This window comes from Silurus aristotelis (genome assembly GCF_946808225.1).
Source record: "Silurus aristotelis genome assembly, chromosome: 7".
NCBI lineage: Eukaryota > Metazoa > Chordata > Actinopteri > Siluriformes > Siluridae > Silurus > Silurus aristotelis.
Window position 1 is genome coordinate 4,043,838 of NC_139580.1, and position 27,500 is coordinate 4,071,337.

Sequence of the window (27,500 nt, forward strand, 5' to 3'; positions counted from 1 at the left end):
GATCTCGGAGGCTAAATGTTCCTTCTGCGTTTTTACGCGTAGAGAAATCGATCGCCAGCTTTCGCTCACACGTCGCGCAAAGGTTTTCGGCTCGATTACAGCGAATCCCTGCACGACGGCCCTGCCGATGAGCTGAAACGCAGAGGTCAAACAAATAATACACCTTTCCATTGTTATATTGGTCATAAACTGGGGCAGAAATCGTATCGTAATAATTCACATTGCATCATGTGGGTTTGGAGAATGATTGAGATTTTTTTTACATCTCCATCCATTCAGTACCATATAATTTGTAATATAAATAAAAAATAAATAAATAAAAAACAAAATCGCCATACCAACGATATTTCCGCAAAATGAATCACCTATATCATTCATCACGATATCAAATCCGGTCTCGATATATCGTTCTGCCCCATCATCAAATACATCATAGACAAACCTGCATTAGCTAATTAATAGTTCACTACCAATGCTGCTTTACTGTACATGGGGTGAAAGTTCTCCTGCTATAGAGCGAAACTAAATCTTCCCAGAAGTGTGGAGGTTATTATCAGTAAATGCAGACTAAATGTGGAATGGGATGTAAATAAATAAATAAATAAATAAATAAATAAATAAATAAAAAATACAATAAATTCCAAAAAAAAAAAAAAAAAAAAGAGAAATAAAATATAACTAATGAACAATAAAAGAGAGCAGATTTTTTTTTTATTATAATAATTATATTTAAAATTATTTTTGAAGCATAAGCCTGATTGCTAATAGTCATTTAATAATTTCACAATTTTCTAATAAAATATACAGTGAGGAAAATAAGTATTTGAACACCCTGCTATTTTGCAAGTTCTCCCACTTAGAAATCATGGAGGGGTCTGAAATTGTCATCGTAGGTGCATGTCCACTGTGAGAGACATAATCTAAAAAAAAATCCAGAAATCACAATGTATGATTTTTTTACTATTTATTTGTATGATACAGCTGCAAATAAGTATTTGAACACCTGAGAAAGTCAATGTTAATATTTGGTACAGTAGCCTTTGTTTGCAATTACAGAGTCAAACGTTTCCTGTAGTTTTTCACCAGGTTTGCACACACTGCAGGAGGGATTTTGGCCCACTCCTCCACACAGATCTTCTCTAGATCAGTCAGGTTTCTGGCCTGTCGCTGAGAAACAAGGAGTTTGAGCTCCCTCCAAAGATTCTCTACTGGGTTTAGGTCTGGAGACTGGCTAGGCCATGTCAGAACCTTGATATGCTTCTTACAGAGCCACTCCTTGGTTATGCTGGCTGTGTGCTTCGGGTCATTGTCATGTTGGAAGACCCAGCCTCGACCCATCTTCAATGCTCTAACTGAGGGAAGGAGGTTGTTCCCCAAAATCTCGCAATACATGGCCCCGGTCATCCTCTCCTTAATACAGTGCAGTTGCCCTGTCCCATGTGCAGAAAAACACCCCCAAAGCATGATGCTACCACCCCCATGCTTCACAGTAGAGATGGTGTTCTTGGGATGGTACTCATCATTCTTCTTCCTCCAAACACGTTTAGGGGAATTATGACCCAAAAGTTCTATTTTGGTCTTATCAGACCACATGACTTTCTCCCATGACTCCTCTGGATCATCCAAATGGTCATTGGCAAACTTTAGACGTGCCTGGACATGTGCTGGTTTAAGCAGGGGAACCTTCCGTGCCATGCATGATTTCAAACCATGACGTCTTAGTGTATTACCAACAGTAACCCTGAAAACGGTGGTCCCAGCTCTTTTCAGGTCATTGACCAGCTCCTCCCGTGTAGTTCTGGGCTGATTTCTCACCTTCCTTAGGATCATTGAGACCCCATGAGGTGAGATCTTGCATGGAGCCCCAGTCCGAGGGAGATTGACAGTCATGTTTAGCTTCTTTCATTTTCTAATGATTGCTCCAACAGTGGACCTTTTTTCACCAAGCTGCTTGGCAATTTCCCTGTAGCCCTTTCCAGCCTTGTGGAAGTGTACAATTTTGTCTCTAGTGTCTTTGGACAGCTCTTTGGTCTTGGTTATGTTAGTAGTTGGATTCTTACTGATTGTATGGGGTGGACAGGTGTCTTTATGCAGCTAACGACCTCAAACAATTGCATCTAATTTAGGATAATACATTTAGTGGAGGTGGACATTTTAAAGGCAGACTAACAGGTCTTTGAGGGTCAGAATTCTAGCTGATAGACAGGTGTTCAAATACTTATTTGCAGCTGTATCATACAAATAAATAGTTTACAAATCATATATTGTGATTTCTGGATTTTTTTTTTTTAGAATATGTCTCTCACAGTGGACATGCACCTACGATGACAATTTCAGACCCCTCCATGATTTCTAAGTGGGAGAACTTGCAAAATAGCAGGGTGTTCAAATACTTATTTTCCTCACTGTATATACATTTTTTTTTTTTTATCTAGAAACCACAAATGCATAAAACAAACAAAAAGGCAATACGTTAAGAATACATATTGATGTTTGTCTGTTTACATTTGTCTGACCCTGAAATTGGCCCTGCCTCCAAAATGACCCACACACTTTGTTCCATAAAAGGCAACCCGAATAATAAAACCCACCCTTTTCACGATGTAGACTCGTGTAGACTAAATCTAGTAAAACATCTTCCCAGAAGAGTGGAGTTTATCATTACAGCAAATGAAGACTAAAATGTGGAATGGGGAAAAGTCGCTGGAAATAATGAATAAGAAATGATCCCACATGCCCTTTAATTTCGATTTCTGTTCAATTAAACATCAGCATCAAAATAAAATGTCCTTCTTGTGTGTGTCTCTGCTCGGTTTTATCTCCATGAAGTAAAGCTGCTTTCTCACACAAACACACAAACACACACACACACACACACACACACACACACACACACACACACACACACACACACACACACACACACACACACACACACACACACGGTGTTATGTGTCTGGAGATTGGGGGCAAAAGGGGAAAAAAAAATGGATATTCCTTTCTGGTAAGTCGTAGGAGGAGATTAATGTTTTCTTCTCCCCCATAACCAGGAAACTCAGTGAAACATGAATGATGCTCATAAATGAATGCTGGAGGTTGCTGTTCTTCTTCACGTCGGTTTTGCTCGGTATGAGAACTGAGAAATGAGAACAGAGCACGCTGGAGATATCCAGAAATAAAGCATCTTTTTCTCTCAACACTACACGGCACACAGAACCCTGGGTCTTCTCCTACTGGCTGGTTTGTGGCTCTACAGACGTCCACTTTAAAAGTGCTCTACAAACTGAATTCATTCAGAATCGTATAGAATCTTTCAACATCTATTTCACCTCGTTCCACATCCATTTGACCTCCACCAACGACGATTCTACCTCTTTTTCCCCCCTGATTTATTGCCTATTATCTTACATTCACACCTCTATAAACATCCACCTTACATCTAAAAATACAAACTCAGAACAGCTTTCAAATAAAACTGAGGAACGATGCTGAGGCACGTTAGTCATCTGTAAACAAAGGCTCCCCCTAAAGGCCAGCTTTGATTTAAACAAACAAACAAACAAACACCACACATAACCTGTATTTATTGGTGGGTCAATCCTTCCATAAATAACAGACTGGTGGTGTAGGAGTAATATTCAAATCGAATCAAAGTGGCTGTAAACATAAATCTCTGGCAGTGGACTGGGGATTAGATGTAAAAATAAATAAATAAAAGGACAGTGAAGTCTTCGGGGGGGTTAAAGTGCTGAAGAATATTAAACAATTAAATGAATAAGGGTGCTGTTCTAGGACCGTTTTTTTTTTTTTTTTTTTTTTTTACTTTGGTTATTTTGTAATTACTGGCACAGGAGGAGTTGGTTTTTATCATGTGACGCCTGGTGAGTTTTGACCCTGTTCATTCTTCCTGTGAAATCATCCTCTCAATGAATTAATCATCACTTTCCATTAAACATTTAGCGCTAAAAGGCGACTGACGTCTGTCTGTTATCCCTCGTTCAACATCAGCACAGCCGAGATGGGGGCGAGGCTCCGCACCTCTCGATGAAAAGTCCACATGGAGTATAGGGAGCACAGTTCTGAAATTCACATAGTTGAAATCTCTGGTGGTGATAAACAGTTCGTCTTGGTGGCGTTTTGTGAAAAAGATGCAACTTTTGCCGCTTGAGTGTCGGATGTATTTCAATTTATTGCCCAGGGAGCAGACGTTTGAAAGTAGAATTAACATCTACACTACCTTCATTATACCTCCATCAGCCTTCATTATACCTCCATCAACATCTACACTACCTTCATTATACCTCCTTCAGCCTTCATTATACCTTAATCAACATCTACACTACCTCCATTATACCTCCATCAACATCTACACTACCTCCATTATACCTCCATCAACATCTACACTACCTTCATTATACCTCCTTCAGCCTTCATTATACCTCCATCAACATCTACACTACCTCCATTATACCTCCTTCAGCCTTTATTATACCTCATCAACATCTACACTACCTTCCTTATACCTCCTTCAGCCTTCATTATACCTCCATCAACATCTACACTACCTTCATTATACCTCCTTCAGCCTTTGTTATACCTCCATCAACATCTACACTACCTCCATTATACCTCCTTCAGCCTTTATTATACCTCATCAACATCTACACTACCTCCATTATACCTCATCAACATCTACACTACCTTCATTATACCTCCATCAGCCTTCATTATACCTCCATCAACATCTACACTACCTTCATTATACCTCCTTCAGCCTTCATTATACCTCCATCAACATCTACACTACCTCCATTATACCTCCTTCAGCCTTTATTATACCTCATCAACATCTACACTACCTCCATTATACCTCATCAACATCTACACTACCTTCATTATACCTCCATCAGCCTTCATTATACCTCCATCAACATCTACACTACCTTCATTATACCTCCTTCAGCCTTCATTATACCTTAATCAACATCTACACTACCTCCATTATACCTCCATCAACATCTACACTACCTCCATTATACCTCCATCAACATCTACACTACCTTCATTATACCTCCTTCAGCCTTCATTATACCTCCATCAACATCTACACTACCTCCATTATACCTCCTTCAGCCTTCATTATACCTCCATCAACATCTACACTACCTTCCTTATACCTCCTTCAGCCTTCATTATACCTCCATCAACATCTACACTACCTTCATTATACCTCCTTCAGCCTTCATTATACCTCCATCAATATCTACACTACCTCCATCAGCCTTAATTATACCTCCATCAACATCTACACTACCTCCATTATACCTCCTTCTGCCTTCATTATACCTCATCAACATCTACACTACCTCCATTATACCTCCATCAACATCTACACTACCTCCTTTATACCTCCTTCAGCCTCCATTATACCTCCATCAACATCTACACTACCTCCATTATACCTCCTTCAGCCTCCATTATACCTCCATCAACATCTACACTACCTTCATTATACCTCCTTCTGCCTTCATTATACCTCCATCAACATCTACACTACCTCCATTATACCTCCATCAGCCTTAATTATACCTCCATCAACATCCACACTACCTTCATTATACCTCCATCAGCCTTCATTTTACCTCCATCAACATCTACACTACCTTCATTATACCTCCTTCAGCCTTTATTATACCTCCATCAACATCTACACTACCTTCCTTATACCTCCATCAACATTACCTCCATTATACCTCCATCAACATCTACACTACCTCCTTTATACCTCCTTCAGCCTCCATTATACCTCCATCAACATCTACACTACCTCCATTATACCTCCTTCAGCCTTCATTATACCTCCATCAACATCTACACTACATCCATTATACCTCCATCAACATTACCTCCATTATACCTCCATCAACATCTACACTACCTCCATTATACCTCCATCAACATCTACACTACCTCCATTATACCTCCATCAGCCTTCATTATACCTCATCAACATCTACACTACCTTCATTATACCTCCATCAGCCTTCATTATACCTCCATCAACATCTACACTACCTTCATTATACCTCCTTCAGCCTTCATTATACCTCCATCAACATCTACACTACCTCCATTATACCTCCTTCAGCCTTCATTATACCTCCATCAACATCTACACTACCTTTATTATACCTCCTTCAGCCTTTATTATACCTCCATCAACATCTACACTACCTTCATTATACCTCCTTCAGCATTTATTATGCCTCCATCAACATCTACATTACCTTCATTATACGTCTTTCAGCCTTCATTATACCTCCATCAACATCTACACTACCTTCATTATACCTCCATCAGCCTTCATTATACCTCCATCAACATCTACACTACCTTCATTATACCTCCATCAGCCTTCCTTATACCTCCATCAACATCTACACTACCTTCATTATACCTCCATCAGCCTTCATTATACCTCCATCAACATCTACACTACCTCCATTATACCTCCTTCAGCCTCCATTATACCTCCATCAACATCTACACTACCTCCTTTATACCTCCTTCAGCCTTCATTATACCTCCATCAACATCTACACTACCTCCATTATACCTCCATCTACACTACCTCCATTATACCTCCATCAACATTACCTCCATTATACCTCCATCAACATCTACACTACCTCCATTATACCTCCATCAACATCTACACTACCTCCATTATACCTCCATCAACATCTACACTACCTCCTTTATACCTCCTTCAGCCTTCATTATACCTCCATCAACATCTACACTACCTCCATTATACCTCCATCAACATCTACACTACCTCCATTATACCTCCATCAACATCTACACTACCTCCATTATACCTCCATCAACATCTACACTACCTCCATTATACCTCCTTCAGCCTCCATTATACCTCCACCAGATGTTGATGAGGTATAATGAAGGCTGAAGGAGGTATAATGGAGGTAGTGTAGATGTTGATGAGGTATAATGTTATTGAACATCTAGATGACCTTGATTATAATCATCTGCTACACCTGAGACAGCGTGGAGGTGGGACGAGTGTCTGTGAGATGATACCTTTGCTGAAATCTTTAGGGTCGAGAGAGAGGCTGTATCCGGGCAGAGTCTCCAGCAGTAATCTGTAACATGCCTTCCAGCCAGGCTCGGGGATGGTAGGAGCCACACACTGCATGGCAGCTACGCGTTTAAAGAACGCAGACTTGCGGTGGAACCCGATGAGTTCGTACAGCTCAGACAGGACACTGTAACGCTGGATCTTCTCCTCCTCAGAGAGCTAGAGAGTACACAAACACACGTATATACACGCATTAATTATATATATACACACATATATACACCTCAAGATGGCCAATGTTTGTTCACTGTTCAAGTTTTTTCTTCAATCTGTGCATTTTGTATGTATTATATACAGACGAAGCATTTATTTAGACAAGTGTTTTTTTTTTATATACATGACTATGTATAGCTCCTCCCACTTTTACACAGGGAAAGCCATGAGGGTGTTCATGATGTCAGGTAATGATGTAGGTGAGGTGTGGAGGCCTGGGGTGCAGTCAGTGTTCAGAGATCTTCCAACTCATGTAGAGCAGATCTTCAATGTAGCTTGCATTGTGCACAAGAACCACCTACAGGTGGGGAAACTGGGTTGTCCAGATACTTTTGCCCTCATTCATACATATATATATATATATATAACATTATATAGTGTGGGCATAGGACTCTTTAAACGATTCCTTCAATTTTGTGATAGAAGTAATAAAAATGGAGTGATCCGGGTAGAAAGTCACATGCGGTGAAAGCGACGAGGCAGACTGACGGAGAGAAAATATGAAGGGAGAGAGAGAGAGAGAGAGAGAGAGAGAGAGAGAGAGAGAGAGAGAGAGAGAGAGAGAGAGAGAGTAAGTCTCTGAGTCAGGCACTGAACATTCCCTGAATGTAAAGTGTAAATCTGAATAAAAAATTCTAATAGTGAAGACCTCTGTGTGAACGCCTGTTTTGCCGGATGATGCCTCAGGAGCTTTAACTGATGACTTCAACTGAGCACTTGTAGATTCTGCAACATTCTGTAAGATTTGTATTTTATTTATCTACGTTTCCACCTTCAAAATATTTCCCTTGCGCAGCGATACGCCGCTCCCGGAGTTCCTGCCGCTTCTGGATCCTGCTGGATCTCCGCAACCGTGTCAAAATGGCGAGAGATCCAGATGTGCACAGGACGAGGTCTTCTGCCACACTAACTTATGAATGTCGGTGCTCCCTGTGACTGTGCATGCAGCCTTGTGCTGATTTCACAAGTCGTGAAACTTTGATACCACCTCGCATCTCTCACACAGGTGTATTTGGAGATACCTGAACTTGTGTGTGTGTGTGTGTGTGTGTGTGTGTGTGTGTTAGTTACCTGGCCCAGGTTGATGTAGACCGCGTTCTGCAGGAACTCGGACGCCTCCATGGCTCTCTTCTGAATGGCTAATACTCGCACTGCCTTCACACATGCCTCCAACTCAATCACTCCAGCGTTCTTATACTAATGGTGGAGAGAAAAAAGTCCGATTTGGAACAAAACGTTTAACACACACACACACACACACACACACACACACACACACACACACACACACACACACACACACACACACACACACACACACACCATCCTTAAGACTAGACTCATTATAAATGATACGTTCAGACTCAATTCTCTTTACATGAACTAGGAGACCCAAACCTGCTCCAGCATGACAATGCCCCTAAAGCCAGCTCCATAAAGATCTGCTATAGATGGGGTGAAGGATGTGGAAGATCTCCTGCACTGCAGCTCTGACCTCACCCTTATTGAACATAACGAATGAACGCTGTCTGCACCCCAGACCTCCTCACCTTCACCCTTTAATACCACCCTTGTAGCTAAACGAATCTCCACAAGATCTAGTGAACATCTTCCCAGAAAAGCAGAGCTCATTTAAAAAAAATATACAAATAGAAATATGAGGGGAACTAAAATGTGAAATGAGATGTTTAAAAAGAAGCACATAGCAATCTTATGGTCAGGTGTCCACAAACTTTTGCTTAATGATCATAATGCAATTTAATCATCACAGACAGGATGATGTAGATCATCAAGAGCAGAGAGACGACTTGTCTGGATCTGTAAACGTAGACGTGTTGATTCAAATCCACTAAATCTTCACTACATTCCTCTCAAAGATCATCCTTAAAAAGGTACAGAGGTACATACTACACACACACACACACACACACACACACACACACACACACACACACACACACACACACACACACACACACACACACACACGTGTGTTCATGTGTGAGTGTACTGCCCCCTGTAGGACTCCAGACTACATTAAGCACCATACACACTACAGCACGTGGTGAAATATTACACACTGGCCTGCGACATACAATCTAGTGGTTAAGATGCAGCGCTCTCACCGCTGCGACCCGGGTTCGATCCCCGGTCAGGGAACCATCCCCAGCCACTCTCAGTGCCGGTCCCAAGCCCGGATAAATTGGGGAGGGTTGCGTTAGGAAGGGCATCCAGCGTAAAACGTGCCAAATCAAACGTGCGGAGGATCCGCTGTGGCGACCCCTAACGGGAGAAGCCGAAAGAAAGTTTTTTAAGGTCCCCTGGTGGTCTAGTGGTTAAGATGCAGCGCTCTCACCGCTGCGACCCGGGTTCGATCCCCGGTCAGGGAACCATCCCCAGCCACTCTTAGTGCCGGTCCCAAGCCCGGATAAATTGGGGAGGGTTGCGTTAGGAAGGGCATCCAGCGTAAAACATGTGCCAAATCAAACGTGCGGAGGATCCGCTGTGGCGACCCCTAACGGGAGAAGCCGAAAGGAAAGTTACTATAATTTAATAATAGATAATTGAATAAATAAATACTTTAATTTAATATAGATAGATATTTTCTTATAACTTGAGAGAGAGAGACTGAATTCATCAGTAATTACTAAGCGAAATAAATCGAGTCCATTTCGACGTCGTTAGAATGATAAAGAAATGTAATAAAAAAAGATTAATACAAATATCAGTCCCTGGTTATTTTACTAGGAATCATCAGCTAACCAGAGCTTTAATATAAATATTAACTCCTGACAAGAGACCGAATATGAATAACACCAAATTTACCCCGAGTTCTGTCCCAGGAAGGAGGAAACAAATAGAGAGACAGACAGAAAGACAAAGGGAGACTGAGAGACACAGACAGAAAGAGTAACAGACACTGACAGAGGGACAAAGACAGAAAAAGAAAGACAAAGGGAGACTGAAAGACACAGACAGCAAGAGACACAGACAGAGACAAAGGGAGACTGAAAGACACAGACAGCAAGACAGAGACAGACAGACAAAAACAAAAGATACAGACAGAGACACAAAGACAAACAATCAGACAGAGAGAGACAGACAAAGAAACAGACAAACAGAGGGACAAAAAGACACAGACAGAGAGACATAGACTGATCCTGTAACTACGCTGACCATTTTGAACAGGAGTGAAGATCAACATCACACGTTGTGTGTGTGTGTGTGTGGGGGGGGGGGGGGGTGTTAAAACGAGAATACGAGTCCCGAGATGAAAAGGACGTTGCTGATGATTAAAGGAGCAGCTCTACAGGATCCAGGTAAGGATCTGGACAGGTTTTTATGATGTCCAAGGTTGGACCATTCAGAGCAGAAGAAGGTAAAACACAAAAGATCTGAGCAGATGTGGTGCGGCAAATTTATTTATTTTTTTTTGGAAAAAAAACGTTCAAGATTGTGGATATTTTAGATAAAAAGAATGAGGGAAATAAAATCTGCATTAGAGAGAGAGACAGAGAGAGAGAGAGACAGAAAGAGAGAGAGAGAGAGAGAATATGTTCGTCATGCTTCACACTGCTCCTGCTGCTTTACCTTGCCGTAATAAGAAATGGCCTCTTTGTACTTCTCGATGATGTCCTCTGGACTCAGACAGTTCTTGGCTCGTCCGATCTCGCTGCTCGTGTCGGCGCTGATGCTGCTGCTGGAGGTCAAAGCACCTGCAGGAGCGCAAAACACATGGAGTGAAGGACTAGAAAGAAAGACGGAAATGTACACGACAAGAAGAAAAAGCAGGCAAACAAAAAAAGGTTTGAAACAGAGGGGAGAAGTAGAGACAAAAAAAAAAAAGATGAAAGGACAAGACGGGGAGAGAAAGTGAAAAGTAGAGATGAGTGCAGAAAATGAAGAATTCATGAGACTTTAGATGTGAAGAAGAGAGTTATCGAGAAGATGAAAAAAGATACCGAGAGGCAATAAAAGAAGAAATCGTGCGAGGCAAGGCGGACCATGACAAGACTAGACGAAGGAAGGAAAAAAACAATGTGGAAAAAATGAGAAAATTTGAGGGCAAAAAAATAAATAAAACTAATAAAAAGGGGTGAAAATTAGAGAAGAAATGAGTGATGCCAAAAGAAAACAAGAAAAGGAGAAAAAAAAAGGGAAAAAAGAAAAACTGAAAAGGAGAGAAGAATTGTGTAGAAATACACTATATTTCCAAAAGTTTGTGGACGCCTGCGCATAAGATGTGCCACGTGCTTCTTTTTGAACATCTCAATCCACAATTCATCTCCATTTGCTCTTTTAATAAGCTCCACTCTCTGGGAAGATGTTCCTCTTGATTTTGTGGAGATTCCTTCTGCTACAAGGGTATTAGTGAAGTCAGGTACTGATATAGGGGAGAAGGTGAGGAAGCCTGGGGGGTGGGGGAGGGGGGGGGGGTGTATGGGGGCATTCATCTTAGTAGGGTTGGAGCTCTGCAGCAGATCATCTTCAAAACCATGGAAAGCAGATCTTCATGGAGCTGGCTTTGAGTCTCCTGGGTCAAGTGAAGGCAATATTTCATCGGTGTGTCCCGATACTTTTGGCCGTATAATGGGATTAACAGAGGGACGCGATGAGAAAACTGAGTTACGGGAGGAGAGATTGGAACGAGTGAACGAACGGAAAGAGAAAGCGAGAGGAGAAAAAAAGGGATGAAAGGAGGAATGAAAGGAGGAAGATCATCAGAAAATGTATACACTGTGCATGCACTATGACATGCTTATAACACATCAATAACAGTCACATTAACATTTACACAGCAACATCTGACAGCGCACGTGTGTGTGTGTGTGTGTGTGTGTGTGTGTGTGTGTGTGTGTGTGTGTGATGAAACAGCTGTGAAATGGGATTCATTCAGTTCAGCAAAAACAAGCTTAAATTATGCAATTATGAATGATTATGAAGGAATAACCCACTCCACACTGAGCATTCATACAGATATAATCCAGGAAGGGGTGGTGTGGGGCAGCAGGACGGACAGCGGGGTGCCTCTATACCCCCTAACGTGCGATGTCGTTATTCCACATACACCACATCCACTAGTCAAGTTACAGATGCTTCATTATTGTACAAAATCCAGTTTCTACATAACACGTGGTGCGGCCAAAAGTATTGGGACACCCGTCTTTTTCTTCTCCAGGCTATAGATGCACGACCATCGAAATTGAACTAGGAGACTGCTTTCCATGGAATAGAGGTTTGGAAGATGATCTGCTGCAGAGCTCCAACCCTACTGACCTCTGAGCAGATGATGATCGTATCATCACTGTATAATTGTCCTTCGTGCGAGTAAAGAATCGTTTAAAAAAACAATGAAATATTCTCCATGTATCAATGCCAGATCAATGAATGTGGCGTATAAATCATCAGAGCTTTACTGTTTGCTTTGGTCCTCGACTATGTAGGTCACTTTCTTCTCAGTAAATGGTCTGACTGGACATGGACGGTATAAATCAGCAGTTAGGGGGCGTCTGTTTCACTTCCCCACTGCATCGCTTGGATTTAAGATTCACTTCTTACAGACTCGGATCCTGATTTCTGATCAACCTGTTTGGTTTTAAAGCCGTGCTGCAACTTGTTTAAAGCAAAAAGCCGTGTACAATAACATACAGCATGTTAAACACACACACACACACACACACACACACACACACACACGTCCTGTGAAAAGTGTGTAATCACCTGCTCTTTTATGCTTTTTGAGAGACACATGTTCCTTTTGTTTCTATGCAACAATCCAGGCCATTGAACACTACTAATTTATATTAAAGTGTCAGCTTGGGCACTAGCAGTAGATTCTGGATGGAATACATTTTGCTAGGTCACATTCCAGCTTCTTCATATATACATGAACCAATCCTAAACCAACTTGGCTCCCATTCCAAACCTCAACACCATGCGATTCCATCTGGACTCGCGAAGCGTACGTCTGAGCTCTGAGAAAAAAAACGGTGGTCTGGAGTGATCTCTATCATGGAACAACCTACCCAGTCATCTTCACGCTGATGGAGGATTTTTCAGTAGAAGATCTGGACATTTATAGATTTGTTTGTTCGAAGTAGATCTTTCAAAAAACTGCCCTAGTTTGTTGCATAGAAACAAAAAGGAGACGTCCGTATCTGCGTAACCATAAAACACACATTTCACAGGTACTGTTATACTAAAAACCAGGAGACACATCGATACACTGTAACTAAAAAATAACTAAATCGAAAAGCGTGCAGGAAATAGTCTGGAAAATTTGGTGCTTCAGGGATATATAGAGATATGTACACACACACACACACACACACACACACACACACACACACACACACACACACACACACACACACACACACACAGTCATGAAGGAAGGAAGTGTAAAAGAAGTAGGGGTCGGGCTCAGGCAGAGGGAGGGGGGGGGGTTGTTTAAAGTTTCAGCATGCAGCACAGAGCAGAACTGTACTGTACCTGGGTCAATGAGAACCTCCTGAGCTCCTGAACACACATACAGAGACAAACAGAGAGAGAGAGAGAGAGAGAGAGAGAGAGAGAGAGAGAGAGAGAGAGAGAGAGAGACAGTCTGGTATGGTTAGTTCTGCACTGCAGGTTTCAGCACTGCTGCTGCTGCTGCAAAAAAAAAGAAATAGCAGATTCCACGCGAGCTTTTTGACCGAATTATAAATATAATGAAATAAAAGTTAATCTACAGGGTGGAGCAGGGAAACGGGAACTTCTGGTACCAGTGTGACTCAAAAATATTCCAGAAACTCTCCCAGGATTTTGACATTTTTGACTTTGTTAGTCGAATTGCTGAACACATTTGTCATTTCACGTGAAATATTCAATAATAATAATAATAATAATAATAATAATAGATGGACATTTGTTTTTTTGTTATGAAGGTTCTGCGTGTAGGGGGCGTGGCCTCAGTGGTCCTGCAGTAAGTGCGCTGTGTGCGTGTAACTAATAAATGTGCAGGTAGAAATTCGACTGAAATCGTGTTCAATCTGGCTGCTTTAACTCGGATCATCCTGTAAGAAATCTCTTAACTACAATAAAGTTCCCGGTTATAGGCAAACCTGCAATTTTGTACATTTCCAGTTTATTCCCATTAATTTTATGGAAATTTTGGAAAAACTGTATTTAGACCCCTTTGAAATGAGTTGTAATGGATCAGTGGAGTGGTGCGCAACGAGTCTTCTCTGTAAATAAGAATGGTGATGGTGCGAATTCCAGTCAGACGCTCAACTTTTTATAATCGCATGAGCAGACAGGACGCGATCATGATGTCCTTAACTGGTAATGACTCCATCATCGTTCTTATAAAAGGTTTTATAAGAGGGGTTTGAAAAACGAGCTCACGCTGGTTTCCACAATCGCTTACTTGCAAAATTTCCCATTTCCCTGCACCATCCTATTTATCAATGCTGAAGAAAAGTGGAAATGTTTTTATTCCCAAAAGTGAAAATAAAAAAAAGCCTTATAGATATGAATGAACATGCACATCAGATTTATAGCACAAGAGCAACAATAACTACAACAATTATAATTAGATCAAATACAGAGAAATGTAGTGATTAAAAATGTTTAGTTTGCACTGTGAGAAGGAAAAAAAGGAGAATCTCATATGTCGTTTCAGACCAAATAATAATAATAATAATGTCTGCAGCAGTGCTGAATTCTTCTGCACCAGACCTCCATTAAACTCATTAACCGTGTTAGAATATTGTTAGTAGACGTGCAAGCTTTTTGCCGACAATTGAGTGGAATATTTTAATTCTTTCTGCAAATGAGATTTTATATTTATATATACACACACACACACACACACACACACACACACACACACACACCCCTAGAGGTCGACCAATTCATCGGTTTTGATTCCAGTCGATTGTGGGATCTATCGGCGCAAAAATCCATACAGATAGTTTTTCCAGGTTACATAATACAGAACAAGAGTGGCCTCTAGAGGCAAATCACTGATGTTTGTTTCTTTGAAGTCTCTTTTTTTTCCATTTGGATGTAACCATTATTAATTTGGAGTCTTTTTGTTTCAGTTGAAAGCGTCTATTATTTTCCACAATATTTATCAATAATTTATATATTCATTTAGCATATTTTTATAATTCAGAACTTTTATTTTTTTAATAAAGTTCAGTACTATTTTAAATAGAGTATTGTTTGTTTTTTAATATATTTATTTATTTTATTTTATTTTTTATTTATTAATTTTTACACACACACACACACACACACACACACACACACACACACACACACACACACACACACACACACACACACACACACACACACACACCATTTTAAAACCCATCGCTTAATTATTAGGTTTTTAAAGACTACGAGACAATCTGGCTATCAGTAGAATCCAGTATCGGTCGACCTCTGTGCAGTACTGTGTAAGTTTTTAGCAGGTGTGAAAAAGGCTGTAAAGTGAAAATGCTTTCAAAAATAAGTCTAACTTTTATCTATAAAAAAAAAAAAAGGAATAAAATTCCAAATCAAATCAATATTTGGTGAGACCAACCTTTCAGTTCTTACTTCTACACACTTTTTTTTTTACACTTGTACAAAGTAAGGGATTTTGCAAGATCAGAGTCAGGTGTGTGATTAGACTATTACACCATGCAGGTGCTAATAGTCATCAATTTGACATGGTTGTAACCCAGTCATTAACTGACACAGAAACCACTGTAAAGGAGCATTAAACTGGGTGAGGAACAGCAAAAAGACACAAGGTAGTTCTACTGCATGAGCAAGGTCTCTCCCAGGGGCAAAGATTTCAAAGAGTTCCACATTTGTGCTTCTCAAAATAATATGAAGAACAAAGAAACGGGTGATGTTGAGGAGCGTAGATGCAGTGGTCGACCAAGGAGACTGAATACAGCAGTCACATTATGTTTATTTCCCGACAACATGAGATCTCGTTCAGCAGTGCCGTCAGCAAAGAAGTGGAGGAAACCAGCGGGACCTGGGTACAACCAATTACTGTCTGGAGACTTGTGTCTAAAAGTGATCTTCATGGAAGATTTTGGCAAAAAATTCAATCGCCAGACATGGAAACAAGACAAAGTGTCTCAACTATGCATAAAAACACAGAAACTGGTGGCAAAAAAGATGAAAAATCTGAAACATTTATCTGTAGGCAGTTTGTTTGCTGAAGTGCTGGACAGGGGTAAAAAGAAATGAGTCTGCAGACAACAGTGAAGCATGGTGGAGGTTTCCTGCAAGCTTGCTGCCACATTTAAGCAAATAGAGCTGGAGATCTGGTCAGGATTAATGGTGTTTAGAGTAATTCAGGCAGATACTTATCCATAAATTAAACCATCAGGGATGCGTCTGATTGGCCCCAAATTAACATCGAGAAGAACAAGGAGTCCTGGAAGTGATCGTTTCAACTCCTATAGAGCCTGTAACATCTACATCGTGGAGTGTGTCTGGGATTACATGGAGAGACAGAGGGATTTGATGAGCCTACATACACAGAAGATCTGGGTTAGTTTTTTCCCAGATGATAACGTACCTGCCGAGTTCCTTCAAAAACTGTGCGCAATCATACCTACAAGAACTGTTTCGTAGGCACACTAAATATCGATTCGACTTGGATTTCTCTTGGATTATATTCTACAGTTTAGGAATGAAAATATGGCACTCGCATGTGTTTCACATTAAAAGGAGGAGGAACTCCTGTGTTTTTTTTTTTACCTGAAATCATGAAGTCAAGACTGTCACATATGAGTAAAAAGGCTGAAGGAAAAAGGTAAAGGAGACATGCAGGAACGAGTGGAAGCACCCGAGTGAGCAGTGAGTCAGTGAGGTGGCTAAAGAAGAGTCAATGTGAAACACGTCAGGGACAGAAAAGTTCAATAAACTTCCCTCAGTGAGTTTCAACTTTAGGGAGGATTTTCTTTAAAATGGATGTAATGAGGCCGAGGCGTGTGCCCCAGGCGTGTTGCCCCAGGCGTGTTGCCCCAGGCGTGTTGCCCCAGGCGTGTTGCCCCAGGCGTGTTGCCCCAGGCTGCTCAACACTGACCTGGACGATGTCTCTTCCCGCCGTCCGTTGCAGTGGAGACGACGGGTTTGCGTGCGCTGCCCTTTCCTGCTGTGCCTCCTGGGTAATGGATTATTACAGAGGCTGAGCAGAGACCCTCCAGAGCAGCTGAGAAAGAGAGAGAAAAAGAAAACAGATTAACAGGCAGAATCAGTGAGTCAAAGAGAAAAAGGCAGAAACAGAGAGTCAGAATCAGTGAGAAAGAGGCAGACTCGGTGAGTCAGTGAGAAAGAGGCAGACTCGGTGAGTCAGTGAGAAAGAGGCAGACTCGGTGAGTCAGTGAGAAAGAGGCAGACTCGGTGAGTCAGTGAGAAAGAGGCAGACTCGGTGAGTCAGTGAGAAAGAGGCAGACTCGGTGAGTCAGTGAGAAAGAGGCATCCCTGAGGACAGAATGTGGGACATGCAGAATTAGAGAGAGAGAGAAAGACTTAAATGTTTATCATTTTGATTTTGCATTGTGAAAGTCCTGTTTGACCCAGGTTCTGCCCTGGTTCTTCCCAGGGTTCTGCTCGGTTCTCCCTTACCTCCCAGCCAGAGGAAGTCATTGACGGCGCGCAGCAGCTCGACAGACATGTGGTAGTGCACCAGAGCATCCTGTAACATTCCAGCCTGCAGACACAGATCTCCCACATGCTTCCTCATGCGGCCCTGACAGCGCTTCTTATAGTGCCTGACAGGAAAGAGGAACAAAACACTGTCAGGTATCTCACAACACAACCACAACAACAACCACAACCACACAACACGGACTTTTCACACAAGTGTCTTTTCTCAAAGGAAAAAACCGCTACAAGGACACGATCAAGGACGAAAATAAAAACAAACATCCACAGAGTGAATCCTGGTCTCTATCCGGCTTGGCAGAGGAACAGACGAGTGCGAAAAGAAGGATTAGAGGGACGGAGCAGCGGGAAAGGAAACGAGGTAACGAAGGTGAGGAGGAAGGAAACGAGGGAAGGAAAGTCACTCCGTCAGCTCACCTTTTCACACCGGACAACAAACTCACAGCACAGTGTGGGAGAAAGAGCAGAAGAAAGAGAAATAAAACACACAATCTATCAAACAAAACAAAAATCAATCAATAAATAAAAGAAAGAAAAGAAACAGGACCATTTTCTACATTCATTTCTTTATTTTCTTCCTTGCAAAAAAAATAAATAAATAAAAAATCTATTCTCTTCATTTCGTAGTGTTTCTAGTGTCAGTTTATAGGAGAGTTTACATTGTGGCTTTAACCAATCAGAATGCCCAAAACGTGAACCGTTCACACTCTTGCGTGAATATCGATGCCTCTGTTAGAGATGATGTATGTGGAGGTGCAGCTGCGGCTACAGTGAAAGGAGACGTGTTGATTGTGTTTCTTGCTTTAGTGCTGACTTTCATGCTCTCTGTAGGAGATCCCGTGTGATGCAGCGATCTGATCTACTGCACGTCTCTATAACACTGACGCTCTCTACAGACGTGACGTCGTAGTGATTAGGACCACTGAAGGCCTGGAAGTGAAATAATTGACCTGTAACTGATTTTATATACAATAATCTCCCGCTTTACTGCGGTTCAAATCCCCTGTTTATCGCAGAATTGCATTTAACACATAACTAAATAGTTTATCTGATTATAATTATAACACGAAGTGAAATGTTAATACAGAACTGTTTACATAAAATAGCAGTTTTGTGTTCCGTCTGCTTATAGATTTGTTTTTGTGATTCACTTTTGGAACGTAATCACCGCGATAAACTGAGGATTACTGTATATATAAACACACACACACACACACACACAGGTATACAGTTATATAATAAATATATTACAAAATAAATAAATAAACTGTTCACAAAAACAAGATTATTTAACTCATTAACAAGAAGAAAAAATATCATTTAATCAATTCACTTTTTTTATATATATATATATAACAAATCTAAAAATATCAAAATAATAAAATCAATCATAAAATTGGGAGGGTTAAATAATTTTTTTTTTTTTAAATAAGTGAAAAGAAATAAAATAATTTCTCCCCAAATATAATTCTAATTTTATTTTATTTTTAGATTGGATGTCAATGTTTTCTCTGAAATCTGATATTTTTATTAGTCATGGCTAAAAGAAATTAATCTATAATATTATTAATATAATAAAAAATATTAGAATATTAATTTAATAATACAAATAATATTAATATAATATAAATATCAATATAAATATAATAATATAATAATATAAATATCATAAAATATTATAAATAATATACCAATATAAATATAATAATAATATAAATATAATATAAAATATAATAATATAAATATAATAATATAAATATAATAATATAAATATAATAAAAAATATGAATATAATAATGTAGTATAATAATATAATATAATATAAATATAATAAAATATTATAAATAATATACCAATATAAATATAATAATAATATAAATATAATAATATAAATATAATAATAATATAAATATAATAATAATATAAATATAATAATAATATAATAAAAAATATGAATATAATAATATAAATATAATAATATAATATAATATAATATAAATATAATAATATAATAAATCCCTGTGTGGTTCTTTGTTTAATTTTTCTTTATATATATGAATAAATGTTTTTCAGTTTTCTCTGAGCTGATCAGGAACATGCTGCCAGTCAGATCTAACCCGAGTTTCAGGAGCTCACCTGCTGTCCGTGTCCAATCCAACGAAGTCCTTCTTCTCGAACGGGACACACAGGAGCGGGATTTTATCCCCGGATTTATCTGTGGCTCGGTCCAGCCTTTTGGACTCGAGGACGATGAAGATGGACTGAATGAAGTCCTGGATGGTCTTCTCGAGTTCGGGGCAGTCGTCATACCCGGGGAAGAAGGCCACGTCTGGTCTCTGGAGGTCTGAGGTGGCGTTTCCGCTCATCCCGAACGCCAGCAGGCGCGAGTCGTACAGCGCCGGACCGAGTCGCTCCTTCATGGCGCGGAACCTCTCGGAGGTAAGCGCCCACTCGCTGCCCGCTGTCGGACACCAGGCTACGGCTACCAGTCCTACGGCCCTGCGGTGGGACTGGAACTCGCCCCATTCTCCGTTCTCGGGGGCGTAGTTGTGTCGGTAGCGTACGGACAGAGATCGCTGGTTGTCTCCCACACTCACCTGGGACACGCTCGCCACACGCTTGTACACGCAGAAGAAGTCATCCTCGGGCACGGCGCCCAGTGGCTGCACCAGCACCAGCACCGTCTGGTGATCTTCAGCACACTGGAGGTAATCCGGCACACTCATCTCGACCTCAAACTGAAAGCAAAAATATACATATCTGATTATATTTTAAAACTCCAGCTGATTTTACTATTAAAAATAAATAAAAAATTATCAGGATACCGGCGATTCATCAGGAAAATTGTATCGTGTATCGTCAATCACGATGAGGCAATAATATCATATCGACCAACCATAACGTCAGTGTTCTCTTACTTCCGCCTTTGTTACACAACGTATTATTATATCACTAAATAAAGAGGTTTGTAATATATATATATATATATATATATATATATATATATATATATATATATATATATAAAATATTTTTTTATCCTCTAAATATAATAACGCTAGCAAACCTAGCAACACACACTGATAATAAACAGACTAGCGAGGCCGAGCTGCAATCGTGTCCACGCTGCCTACTTATGTGCACTCCGTACAGTATAACAGACCGCTCTTTACGCCCCACCTAGTGCACTACATCTCCCCAAACAGCGCGGTTTGTAACACAACCCAGCCTACTGCCGGTTTACAGTCTCCGAAAAAGCCAAACAAAACGCGAAGCTGTAAATATACACCGAGGATTCAACGCAAATGAGCTCCGTACACGACTCCTGAAATGTCCCTAAAGTGGAATGATAAAGAAAATCACAAATATTTGGTGTAACTCAAAGGAATTTGTTTACTTACATGAAGAAACGTCCCTGCAAAATACAGCTGCGGCTTTTCTTCTGTGGTCCTTTTTTGATAGCTATAGCATTTCTATGGCGACAGCGCCATCTTGTGTTCCGGAACTTAGTGTCCTCAAAGGGTATTAATGTATGTAATTAATAGATTGATTGATTGATGATTTGAATGATGGATTGATTGATTGATTGGTTAATTGGTTGATTTATGGATTGATTTATGGATTGATTGATTGATTGATTAATTAATTGATTGATTGATTGATTGATTGATTGATTGATTGATTGATTGACTGATTAATTGCTTGCTTGATTGATTGATTGATTGATTGATTGATTGATTGATTGATTGATTGATTGATTGATTGATCATTTTAAGTCAAGTCAAGAAGCTTTTATTGTCATTTCAACCATATATAGCGAACACAGTCTTCTTCTTCTTTTAGCTTCATTAGGGGTTGCTTCAGCAGCTCATTCATCTCCATTCCCCCCTGTCCTCTACATCTGCCTCTTTCACACCAACTACCTGCATGTCCTCCTTCACCACATCCATTAACCTCTGTCTCCCTTTTAATTTCTGCAGTAGTTTCCCAATCATCCAGCACCTCTTCACCACCACCGAGCCTCTGTCTAACCTCTTCCCTGAATCTCACACTACACTCTTCACCATCTTATTCTTCTTTCAGTCCTCACTCTCCTCCTCTTCTTCTTCACCTCCAGAACCATCCTACAGACCACCATCCGATGCTGTCTAGCTACACTGTCCCCTGCCAACACTTTACAGTCTCCAATCTCCTTCAGGTTGAATTTCCTACATAGAACATATTCCACCTGTGTGCACCGTCCTCCACTGTTATACCCTATGATCCTCCTTCTTCTTAAAATAAGTGTTCACCACTGCCATTTCCATCTTTTGAGCAACATCTACCACCATCTGCCCTTCCACATTCCTCTCCTTAAAGCCATACCTACCCATCACCTCCTCATCACCTCTGTTCCCTTCACCTACATGCCCATTATAGTCTGCCCCAATCACCAAACGTTCTTTCCTAGGTATACCATCTACCACTTCATCTAACTCACTCCAGAATCTTTCCTTCTCCTCCATCTCACAACCGACTTGTGGAGCATGGGCACTGATGACATTTATAATCACACCTTCAGCTTCCAGCTTCATGTTCATCACTCTATCAGAAACTCTCTTCACCTCCACTACACTCTTACTGTACTCTTCCTTCAGAATCACCCCTACACCATTTCTCTTTCCATCCACACCATGATAAAACAGTTTGAACCCACCTCCAATGTTCCTGCTCTTACTCCCTTTCCACTTGGTCTCCTGAACACACAGCATCTCTACCTTTCTCCTCTCCATCATATCAGCTACCTCTCTCCCTTTACCAGTCATACCAACATTTAAAGTACCAACCCGAACCTCTACTCTCCTACACTGCTCCTTTCCCTGCTGTCTCTGTAGACGTCTTCATCCTCTCTTTCTCCTCCTTCAGCCAACAGTAGCCCAATTTCCAACAGTACCCTGTTGTTAACGATACCTGTGGTGGTCGTTGGTAACCCGGGCCTCGACTGATCCGTTATGAAATTCCGTCTCGTGATCCGCATGTTCGATTTGGCACGTTTAACGCTGGATGTTCTTCTTAACGTTACCCCTCCCATTTATCCGGGCTTGGGACCAGCGCTTTCTTGGTGAAGGAGCTGGTATTGAGTGACCAGGTGAAGTTCTCCGGCAGATAAACACCAAGAAATTTGATGCTCTTGATGATCTCCACTGAGGATCCATCGATGATCAGTGGAGAATGGCTGCTCTGTGCTCTCCTGAATTCAACCATCTTTTTTGGTTTCGTCAACATTCAGAGACAGGTTGTTGGCTGCACACCAGGCTGTTGTCTGGTACACCTCCTCTCTGTATGCTGACTTGTCGTTCTTGCTGATGAGACCCACCACGGTCGTGTCATTGGGGAACTTGACGATGTGGTTCGAGCTGTGCATTGCTACACAGTTATGAGTTAGCAGAGTGAACAGCAGTGGACTGAGCACACAGCCCTGAGGTGCCCCAGTGCTCAATGTTGTGGTGCTGGAGATTCTGTTTCTGATCTAGACTGACTGAAGTCTCCCAGTCAGGAAGTCCAGGATCCAGTTACAGAGGGAGGTCCTCAGGCTCAGTAGGCTCAGCTTCTCAATCAGGTGCTGAGGGATGATTGTGTTAAATGCTGAACTGAAGTCTATGAACAGCATTTGCACGTACGTGTCCTTATTTTCCAGGTGAGGGCCAGATGGAGGGTCGTTAGTGATGGAGATAACTGATATTTTGTAATAAACATTGACTGCTGGTTGTATAAGGTGGTATGAAATGTTCCCATGATTCCTTTTCTCATGAGTAAAAAAAAAAATACCTGATGGATTAGATGTTATAGAAACTTGCTCTCTCTCTCTCTCTCTCTCTCTCTCTCTCTCTCTCTCTCTCTCTCTCTCTCTCTCTCTTGTTAATCACATCAAAAGTAGCCAATCACAGTCGTTTATAATCAGTGGTATGTAGAAGAGGGTAGATAGTTAATTTAATCTACAAGGCTCTGTGTATGTGACACACTCATTAATTTAATTTTTAACAACAAGGTGTCCTGTGAATTCATCTGAGTCAATGGGAAAAAGGGGGAGGGGCTTTGGCTGCTTTGATCTGTAAAAAGAGAGGGGCAAAATGATGAAACTATCCCTATTGTAATACTGTAAAACATTTTATAAATTACACACACACACACACACACACACACACACACACACACACACACACACACACACACAGAGTTTCTGTTCTGCTTCTCTATTTCTTTGTATTTTAGATTGTTAGCATTTATTTATTTGATTTAAACAAATAATATAAATAAATAACACAACTAATAATCAATAAACCAAAGAAAGAAAGAAAGAAAGAAAGAAAGAAAGAAAGAAAGAAAGAAAGAAAGAAAGAAAGAAAGAAAGAAAGAAAGAAAGAAAGAAAGAAAGAAAGAAAGAAAGAAAGAAACTATCTCGTACCGCTAGATGTCGCCGGCGCACACCGCACTTTGGAGAAAAAGAGGAAGAAGACGCATGCGTCATGTGATTCCTGTGTGTGTGTGTGTGTGTGTGAGAGAGAGAGAGATAGTGAGAGAGAGGTTTGAAGTTGTGTTGGTGTGTAGAGTAAATGAGAGAACATGTCGGGACAGTACGGAGGAGAGACTCTGCCTGGCGCTGGGGCAAATCTTCATCCACCTCATCATACACTTCTTCATCATCCTCAGCTGTGTACGGAGGAGGACTTCTGTAAGGATAGTTTCAGTTTCGGTGTGGATGAAGATGAGGAGGATGAGGATGAGGAGGACATGGCACGTGCGCTGGACACTGACAAACCCAGGATCCTGCTGATGGGACTGAGACGCAGCGGGAAGTCCTCTATACAGAAGGTCCTTACACTTCCTCATCTCATCTCATCTCATCTCATCTCATCTCATCTCATCTCATCTCATCTCATCTCATCTCTCTCTCTCTCTCTTTCTCTCCGTCTCTCTCTCCGTCTCTCTCTCTCTCTCTCTCTCTCTCTCTCTCTCTCTCTCTCTCTCTCTCTCTCCCTCTCCGTCTCCCTCTCTCTGTCTCTCTCTCTCTCTCTCTCTCTCTCTCTCTCTCTCTCTCCGTCTCCCTCTCTCTGTCTCTCTCTTTCTCTCTCTCTCTCTCTCTTTGTGTCTCTCTTTCTCTCTCTCTCTCTGTCTGTCTCTCTCTGTCTCTCTTTCTCTCTCTTTTTTTCTCTCTCTCTCTCTCTCTCTCTGTCTCTCTCTGTCTCTCTCTCTTTCTCTCTCTCTCTCTCTCTCTCTGCTTCTTTTGGTCTCTCTTTGTTTATGTCTTCCTCTGTTTCTGTCTCTATGTCTCAGGTGGTCTTCCATAAGATGTCCCCCAGTGAGACTCTGTTCCTGGAGAGCACTAATAAGATCTATAAGGACGACATCAGCAGCAGCTCCTTCGTGCAGTTCCAGATCTGGGATTTTCCGGGTCAGGTGGACTTCTTCGACCCCACCTTCGACTACGAGATGATCTTCAGAGGCACTGGAGCACTGATCTTCGTCATCGATGCTCAGGTCAGACATGCACTGTGTGGCCAAAGGTTTGCGGACACCTGAGCGTAAGATTACGTTTCTTTTTTGTTCTATATCGAGTCTCCATTCGCTCTTATAGCAACCTCCACTCTTCTGAGAAGATGTTCCACTAGATTTTGGAGTGTTCTCGTGGAGATATGCGGAGGTGTGGGTTCCTGGGGAGCAGTCATCATTCATAATCATCCCAGACAGTGTTGAAGCTCTACACAGTGCATCACAGAGCTTCACTTCTTCCACATTTCATTATGTATTTAAAATAAACAACAACAAAAAAAAAAAATCACATGGACAATACGTTTTCACAGTCTTCTGTATGATGCTACGGTTTCTCCTATTTTTCTTTGAAGAACCTCTCAAGCTCCATCAGGTTGGATGGGGAGTGTCGGTGCACAGCCATTTTCAGATCTCTTCAGAGATGTTCAATCAGAGGTCTGGGTTCTGGCTGGGCCACTCGAGGACATTCACAGAGTCATCCTGTGGACACTCTCTTGTTATCATATGTGTGCTTGGAGTAAACCATCACCCCAGTCTGAGGTCCAGAGTGCTCTGGAGCAGGTATTTAGCAAGGACGCTCACATTGCTGCATTCATCTTTTCCTCGATCCTGACTGGTCTCCCAGTTCCTGCTGCTGAGAAACATCCCTACAGCACGATACTACCACCACCATGCTTCAGTGTAGGGATGGTATTGGTCAGGTGATCAGCGGTGCCTGGTTTCATGGTTTGAGAGTCCTTCAGGTGCCGTGTAGCAAACTTTTACTGAGGAGTTGCTTAAGTCTGGCAACTCTACCATACAGGTCTGATTGTTGGAGTGCTGCAGAGATGGTTGTTCTTTTCCATGGTTCTCCTCTCTCCACAGAGAAATGCTGGAGCTCTTTCAGAGTGACTATCAGGTTAATGGTCACCTCCCTGACTAAAGCCCTTCTCCCTGATTACACAGTTTGGCCGTGTGGCTCCTCTCTAGGAAGAGTCCTGGTGGTTCCAAACTTCTTCCATTTATCAATGATGAAGGCCACTGTGCTCATTCAAGACCTTCAATGCTGCAGAAGTTTTTCTGTCCCCTTCCCCAGATCTGTGCCTCCATACAATCCTGTCTCTGAGGTCTACAGACACTTCCTTGGACTTCATGGCTTGGTTTGTGCTCTGACATACACTGTTAACTGTGGAACCTTCTATAGACCAAATTATGTCCAATCAACTGAATGGACCACAGGTGGACTCCAGTCAAGTTGTAGAAACATCTCATGGAAACAGGATGCATCTGAGCTCAATTTTGAGTGTCATGACAAAGGCTGTGAAAACTAATCTTCATGGAGATGGCTTTGTGCACAGGTTTGGGTTTACTAATTCAATTAAAGGGAAAATGTCCCTTCATGCTCCAGGATCCAAAGACGTCCTACACAATTGTGTATCTCCATGTTAACAGGAGAAGAACCACATACGGCTGGGAAAAGTCAGGTGTCCCAATACTTTTGGCTGAATATATAGTAACCATGTGATCAATCTCAGCTTAAAGGTTGATGTTCCTCTTACAGGACGACTACATGGAGGCTCTGGGACGTCTCCATCTCACCGTGTCCCGGGCCTACAGGGTGAACCCCCACATCAACTTCGAGGTGTTCGTGCACAAGGTGGACGGTCTCTCAGACGACCACAAGATCGAGACGCAGAGAGACGTCCACCAGAGGGCGAACGACGACCTGACAGACGCCGGCCTCGACCAGCTGCACCTCAGGTGACCCTCGAGTAAAGACTTTCAGTGGGAAAAGTGGTGCTTGGACCCCGCTGATCGCTGCACGGGGACGCTGGGAGATATAACCTCACGGGGACGCTGGGAGATACCACTGCTAGCATAAATGTAGCAGCGTTCAGCTGTGTGCATTAGCATCCGTGGCTTGCTAAAATTGCTAAGCTAACATGCTAAGTTTGTG

General features: G+C 41.4%; 2 protein-coding genes across 8 annotated transcripts in view; one reads left to right on the forward strand and one right to left on the reverse strand.

The window, feature by feature from the left end:
• The window catches only part of trappc9 (trafficking protein particle complex subunit 9), a 188,472-nt gene extending 166,904 nt beyond the window's left edge, over positions 1-21,568 (reverse strand). The window contains exons 1-8 of one of the 2 annotated variants that reach the window (XM_083546768.1): positions 21,436-21,568; positions 20,171-20,772; positions 17,996-18,141; positions 17,454-17,579; positions 13,865-13,891; positions 10,964-11,088; positions 8,444-8,569; positions 7,102-7,318 (exon numbers count right to left, since the gene is read on the reverse strand). In XM_083546768.1, the coding sequence (XP_083402894.1) occupies positions 7,102-7,318; positions 8,444-8,569; positions 10,964-11,088; positions 13,865-13,891; positions 17,454-17,579; positions 17,996-18,141; positions 20,171-20,760 (1,357 nt within the window). In that variant the 5' untranslated portion in view covers positions 20,761-20,772; positions 21,436-21,568. The remainder of the gene's footprint in view (positions 1-7,101; positions 7,319-8,443; positions 8,570-10,963; positions 11,089-13,864; positions 13,892-17,453; positions 17,580-17,995; positions 18,142-20,170; positions 20,773-21,435) is intronic. The other variant, XM_083546769.1, reaches the window with a different exon arrangement.
• Positions 21,569-24,500: 2,932 nt separating this feature from the next.
• The window catches only part of rragcb (Ras-related GTP binding Cb), a 10,703-nt gene continuing 7,703 nt past the window's right edge, over positions 24,501-27,500 (forward strand). For all 6 annotated transcript variants that reach the window (XR_014534397.1, XR_014534398.1, XR_014534399.1 and 3 more), the window contains exons 1-3: positions 24,501-24,886; positions 25,349-25,552; positions 27,105-27,304. Coding sequence is in view for 1 of the 6 variants with exons in the window: in XM_083546801.1 (XP_083402927.1) it covers positions 24,638-24,886; positions 25,349-25,552; positions 27,105-27,304 (653 nt within the window). In the remaining 5 variants the exon portion in view is untranslated. The remainder of the gene's footprint in view (positions 24,887-25,348; positions 25,553-27,104; positions 27,305-27,500) is intronic.